The 6955-nt window shown below is 41.8% G+C and overlaps 1 protein-coding gene across 2 annotated transcripts in view; it reads left to right on the top strand.

Moving 5' to 3' along the window:
• The first annotated feature begins 2928 nt into the window (after positions 1 to 2928).
• DSC3 (desmocollin 3) overlaps positions 2929 to 6955 on the top strand; it is a 47310-nt gene continuing 43283 nt past the window's right edge. For both annotated transcript variants that reach the window (XM_063076969.1, XM_063076970.1), the window contains exon 1: positions 2929 to 3081. In XM_063076969.1, the coding sequence (XP_062933039.1) occupies positions 3013 to 3081 (69 nt within the window). In that variant the 5' untranslated portion in view covers positions 2929 to 3012. The remainder of the gene's footprint in view (positions 3082 to 6955) is intronic.

The following is a 6955-nucleotide window of genomic DNA, read 5'->3' as shown; positions in this document are numbered from 1 at the left end:
GTGCTGAATATGTAACAATTCATCTAGATTCTTGAAGTTTTGTACTTTTCATCTTAAACCACTTCCCATTTTCGATAATAATTGCTGTTCTTACCCTTCAAACTAAGTATATAACAAGGGAAAATAATAAACTGCTTTCCCATTTTGGTTCATACCCTTTAAACAGTGACTCTGGCTAACTTTGCAGTTTGAAGGATAGGGTATTAAAAATAAATACATTTCAGAAAAGCTCTTTATACTTCAAGATGTCTCATGATGATTTAAAATTAATTTTATTATACAAGGCATCCAGTTCTAACTATATCCAAACTTAAGCTCATATTTGAAGTAAATTTTCAACAAACATTTAAAATTAAAATACAATTAGGAAAAATATAAGCAATTTAATTTATCTCCAAGTCATATTTCTGTTGTAATTATTACTGCCTGTAAAGATTCTTCTCTAAATTATAAAAGTACATTGCTATTTATTAGGACTTAGACTAATATACTTATGATAGACAAGTACCTGCTATAACAAACAGGAAATTCCAAAATAGTTACTAATACTACATTCAATTTTCATATTGCACCTAGAATTTTGCAATACACATTTACAATATCCCCAATATCCAATATGCTTTCTTATAGTATTTATGGAATAGATTATTACAACTTTTATTTTGTAGAAGCTAAAAATAGAAGCTCAGAGGGATTGTCATAAAGTCAGGAGATTTAACAGTATCCTCTGTTACACAGCACAGCTGAAACAACCAGAGGATAGTGATTTTATAGTTTTAGTCACTTAGAGGATGGATAGTCATAATCAGATCAGACTCTAGTTAATCTGAAGATAAAGTTCAAATCATAGAAAAGCTAAGACTACTAAGAATGAAGAAAAATACTTTGAAGATTTTTATTTCCTAAGTATTATCAAGGCATAAACAGGTTCATTAATAATATGCAAACTCACCCAAAGTGACAATTCTGTAACAGTAGGTAGTGACCCTTTTTACACATTGAATGGATGGTTATCCATTCTTTTTCAGGACGAAATTCAACTCCTCAGCATAGTGTGTCATGAGCCTGTCTTTCCAACCTAATTTCCAGCCACAGGAATTTTTTCATCCAGCCATTTAGAAGCAACCAACTTCTGCTTCCTTAATCGAGGAAGTTCTCACAAGTCTCTCCAGTTTCTTATGTTCTGTTTCTGGAACATTCTCCTGCCTTTTCCCTTTTCTCCGCGGTTCTTATCTAAAGAATCTTTGTTTCTTCAAAGCCTTCTTCAGTGGAGTTAGATCCTCTGCTCTAAAATTTCTTAACACCCCAACACTTCACTTTAATTCTTCAACACTTCACTCAACTGTTCACTCTAGCAGTGGATTTGAAGTGGGGAGGAGAGAGATTGGTGTTAGCTTCTCCTTTCCTCATCTGTTTCAAAAAAACCAATTCCCCTTATGCTTCTAAAGGCTGGCTGGAGCTGGAAGAGACTTCAAGAAGCTTTCCCTGAGGTCATGGGCAAAGGTTTGGAAGATGGAAGGTGAAAACGCTGGCAAGGAGGGAAGTTCAGAAAGATTCCTCTGAGACTGGAGGGCTCTTTCATATGGAGACTTCCAGCTGATGGATGCCTTGGGTGCCTCAGAGATGGAACTGTAACTTCGAGTTCCTGAGTCCTGAAAGCTCATGAGTTTGGGGAAGCCCCAGACTGTAGGGAACACAGGCTTAGACAAGGAGCCTGCTGAAGCTGACCAGGGTGGGATGAATGAAGGCTCTAACACCCTTTCCTGATTAATCTGTACTGTCCGCAGGTTCTGCCCTCTGAACTACTGAATGGACTTTGAGGAGAGTAACACATATCAGAGGGGCATTTCCTCCAGAATCCAGCTGATGGGGGCTTAGAGGACATAAAATTCAGTTGAGAGAGAAATAAAGGAACACACTCCTAGTGTTATAAACTAAAAGTCTATTAAAAAGTTTAACATACTTGGCTATGATGACTACCTTTCTTCCCTCCTAGACTTTGAATTGTTTGGGGGCAGAAATTGGATTTTCTGCATTTCCTTTCTTCCAGCCTCTTACACAATGCTCGGTAGCCTTTGCACCCTGAAAAATGTTTGTTGAATGATACTAAATTTGTAAGCCTCATTTTAGAGTAGGTTTTTTTTTTTTGTGGTAGGTTTTCCTTTGACTACAAATTCAAAAATTTCATCTTAGTACAACTGCCATGTAGAGACTAAATCAATAACTTACATCTAAGAACAAATTCTTTCTTAGAAGGCTCATTTAAGGCCACACAACCGGCAGTGAATAAAGCTCTGAGAGTCATCACTCATATTTTGGGTGTGTAAAAATGGTCAGATCAGAATTTCTTTTATTTGGTTTTAATTCATGCCACTTGGGATCATTTTCCTTCCGTCGTTTATCACGTTAGTGAAATTTAGAGAGAATACATGTATTTAGGTTTAACCTGAAGACATTGCCCAGAATTTGTTCAGAAGTTGCAGGGAGGATCCGCTGATCCAATCACAAGGGTGTTCCTGGCACCCAGGAGGGCCCGTGTTGGGACAGGGATCGCTGCAGGCGGATTTGGGTTCTGCAGTGGGAAAGCGCCGCGCAGCGTCGGCGGCTGGGACGCCCCGGGACGATCTGGGCGCTGCGAGCCGGGCGGGGCGGCATCGCTGCAGGGCGGACGAGGGGCGTGGGAGAGCGGGCAGAGGGTGGGCCTGGGACCGCTTTCCCGGGAGCGAGCGAGCGCCCTGGAGGCCGCCGGGGAGCCGAGGGGCAGGCTCGGGCAGCTCCCCAGCGGCGGCAGCGGTGATAAAACTTGAGAAATAACAAGGAGGGGCCGCTCGGCGTCTCCTGGACCCAATCCCGTCTCAGGGTAGAACTGCTCCCGGGCAGGCAAGCCTGAGAGAGGCCAAAGCAACTTGAAGACAAGCAGCGGTGAAGAAAGCGTCTCGTGCACCTCCGCGGGCTCTCCTTCTCGGGGTCCTCGCTTGCGCCCGCGCCCCGCTTCCGCGGCCCCGCGCCCCGATGGCCACCGCCTGGCTTCAGAGCTCCCTGCGCGGAGCCCTCTGCAGGCAGCTGCTGCTGACCCTCATGGTGAGCCACCAGCCCCCAACTGAGGGAGCCGGAGGGGAAGGGGGTGGTTCCACCTTGGTTCCTGCAGGGGGGAGCCGTAGAGCACGAAGGGGGCCCAAAGCTGACATCGGTGGCTCTGCTCAATCCTCCCGCAGGGGAAGTCCGAGTCCCAAGTTCCGGCTTGGAGGGATGCGGAGGGAAAATGAGTCTTTGAGGTGCGATTTGCACTGAGATTGTCGTCTGGGGCCCCTGCGTTCCATTGTTTGAGGTGGGAGTGGCGCAGGCTTCGCTGCGCTCCGGCGCGGGTGGGCTGGAGTTGGGCTGTGCGCTGCTCCGCTGGCTCCCGGCCGGGCTGGCGAGGGTGTTTGGGTCGCCTTTGGGTGGAGACGGAGGAAGATGTTAATCAGTTATTTAAGATCCCTGAGCGAGCAAAACACAGACATGAGGGGGGTTCAAGGGCCACTCTCCCCACCTCCTGCTCCCAAGTTAACCTCGGATGGGGACGTTAGTGAGTGGAGTTGTCCGAGCTGTGCCCCTGGGTCCCGCGTGGGGTTGGCTTCGAGAAATGGGTTTCTCGGCTTTATCTCCTCTAAACATTATTCAAGCCGTCCACCCCCGCCAGTCACCCAGACGTGGGCAGGGTGTGCCTGGGGCACGGTAGTGTGGGAAGGCTGCGCAAGGGCTGGAGTTGGGGTCGTGGTGGTGGGGGGTAGGGGGTGGGTCGTACATGGCCCGGCTTAGGGAGTCTCCTGTGCCTCGGAGACCTGCGGCTGAGTGCGAGATCCGAATGGAGAGGAAGTTAGGAACAATTCTCCGAGAACCCGGGAGAATTGGAGCTAAAAATGAGGAACTCTGACGGCGCGGTTAGGCGCGAAGCTTCCGAAGTGACTTGGGTTGCACTTGGGACGAGCGGAAAGGAGTCGCGGATCCGCGGGATCCCCCAGGATGGGCAAGGGGTCCGGTGGGCGGGAGGACGATGCTGCCTCGGGAGTGGGTGGACTCTGGCTACGCGGACTCTCACTGCGCCCCCGCCCCACAGCGGGGCGAGTGGGTCCAAGCAGTGTCTTCTCTTTAAATCAGCGAGTTATGAAGACTGGATTAGTAGTTATGATCTAAGGTATATTTATGGACGAGGAATTGTACACATAAGTGCGTCGATCTGCCCTGGAGCTGTTCCAACAGTATCTGAGCTGATGAAATGACTCTTTGCAAATAGTTACTGTTCGCAAAATGTGTTCTTCTAAGATACATTTGAAAGCGTTTCTAGCTTTTCTGCTTAAAAGCATGAATTTGGTGTTTTTGTGTTGTCCCTGCGAAGTGATTAGGGAGGGGGGAGAAGACACTGAGGGTGCTGTGTTCCCAGGATTTCCCGTCTGCACCCGAGGGGAGGGCGTGGAAGACAAGGAGCTGGGATGGGGCGTGTCGGGGTGTGGAGAGGCAGGAGGTGCGTGCACCTCGAAATGGACAAAGCTTCAGCTCTGGTCAATGACATACTTGCCTGGGACGATTCTAAAAAATAATTTAATAGACTTTGGGTTAAGTGGTTTATCTGGGAGCCTTGAACAATGGAGAATTACACAGAATGATCATTTCTTTCATCTGCAATCGCCAGTTTACATTTTCCATTTCGGTCCGGATGCATAAAGATGGTCTATTGACCATCTCATATCTGTATTTCCTTTTGACTCCTACGACTCTGAATCTTTCAGTATAATATTAATGACATAGGATTTTAGAAGCACTTTTCATTTTATGGAGACTTCAATGGATCTCTCAAAAACGATTGCTTGTTCTAAGAAGAGAGCTTCTCAAAGCACGTCTTTAACACAAATCTGAGACACTTAACATGTCAGCCTTCTCACTGAGCTACCCCAGAGGTTGAGAAATCTTCCCAGTTTGCACTTTTCTTTTCCAGCATCTCTTTCCCACTCTTTTCCTTAATCACACTCTAAACTATTATCAAATACAGTTTCTAATAATCACACACACACACAAAGAAAAGAGAAAAAAGAAGAAAAAGGAGGAAATTTGAAAAGAAGCACATCAGACCATCTCACTATTGCTGAAAGTTTTTGAGTGTTTCTCAAAGTGTTTTTTCTTAATACGGTAACAAAAATTGTTAGTGAAATTTACCAACAAAACTTATTGGTGAAAACTAATTTGCATCAGATCATTGTTGTCTGCTTGTTACAAATAATGAGATCCTCTTAAATATGTGTTAATGCTGTTGTTCTTATCAAATCTACCGTAGGAATTATATTATGTTATTTATTATATATTATAAATGTTATGTACTTGGACACAAGTAATCTGTAATTTTGTTAAAATGACTCTTCTTCAAAAGGATCTAAAATAGTTGTAACATTTGGAATACTATACTTTCCCCCTTGGAGTATATAATCTCTACTTGCAACCTATGTTTATAAATGAGCGTTCTATCTTTTCAGATTTTATAGTATTAATTAATGAAAATAACGTGACTTCTTGCCAGAAAGACTTTTTTTTTTTTAGTTCTTGATAACATTTGACATATCTATCTTTTTTAAATAAAGGGGAGTACAATAATTTCTACTGGCTTTTACATTAGTGAAAAAAAGGTAAATGCAAATAAAGTGAGAACTAGTTTATTTTAAAACTACAAACTTAAGGAAGTCAAAGTTTCAGTGTATGCTTAGACTGATGCATTATCAGCTATCTTTTTAAAAGGAGATTGGTGATGTTCATTTTGAGATACAGCTAGAAGGCGAAGCACCTTCTGAATAACTAAATAAATGTAAGCCCATCACATTTTTTGGTTCTACTGTAATCGCATGGCAGTTCTATTCCATATATGGTATCTGTGGTGACCTTTGGTTAATCATACTTTCTATTTAACTACAGTTCCCATCTTACAATGAGTTAGGGTAAAAGAACATATATTAGAATCGTCTAAGTACTGAGAATACAGAGAGAGAAATCTTGCAATTTACTTTTAAGGTGATAAGAATTTGAAAGGTAGTACTTCTGTTTTGCAGAAGGCAGGTGTTCATCAGGAGATTAAAAGCTTAAAATTCTATTATTACTGTGCTCAGTCAAGAAGATCCCCTTTATATTTCAGACACTCCATCAATTTCTGTTCTTTAACTTCTTTTTCCTCTAGTAAAGAAGAGTGTTATTTGAGAAAGCCTGCTTCGTGTATTCACTGTAAAACCGAACAGCATGAAAATGAAACAGCTGTAGATAACGCCTTTAAGTGTTACTCTCCTTGACGTTAGATTTTTCTGTCGGGGTTTAATTATTTGTCTGATAAGCTTTCTATCATACAATTAATAAAATTTGCACAGCACTGTAAATGAAACAATTAATTTTTCCCAGGCTTCAGTAGGCAGTACTTTATGTTAACATTTTTAAAATCTTAATTTGTTATATTTTAATTTTATATTAACATTTTAAAAATCTTAATTTGTTATATTTTAATTTTAAGTGTGAGCACTCTTCTGTACAGTAGTTATTTAAAAAATATTTTTAAAGGACATTAGTTATCATTGTTAATATAATAGTGCCTTTACATATTTCACTTTATTTTATTTTCAGTAATGTATCCAATCCCACAAAAATATTGTATCAAATTATTTTATAGTTTCAAGAAGTGTAACATAACTAAAATCTGTATATGAATATTATCCCTTTCAAAAATTATGTTAATGAATTCATTGGGCATTCTTTCCAATGATGCACTATACAGCAATGAAAATGAATAAACTACTGCTATATCCTCAGCACGGATAAATTTCACACACATAATTTTAAGTGAAGAAAACAAGTTGCATATAATTAGTATATAACTGCATATATTTAAAAGCCAAAAGTTGGCAAAATAAAACTGTGTCTTCTTTAGAGATACATACACATGGGA

This window comes from Cynocephalus volans, chromosome 13 (assembly GCF_027409185.1).
Source record: "Cynocephalus volans isolate mCynVol1 chromosome 13, mCynVol1.pri, whole genome shotgun sequence".
Classification (NCBI taxonomy): Eukaryota; Metazoa; Chordata; class Mammalia; order Dermoptera; family Cynocephalidae; genus Cynocephalus; species Cynocephalus volans.
The sequence above is the reverse complement of the archived record's forward strand: the minus strand, read 5'-3'. Positions and strand labels throughout refer to the sequence as shown.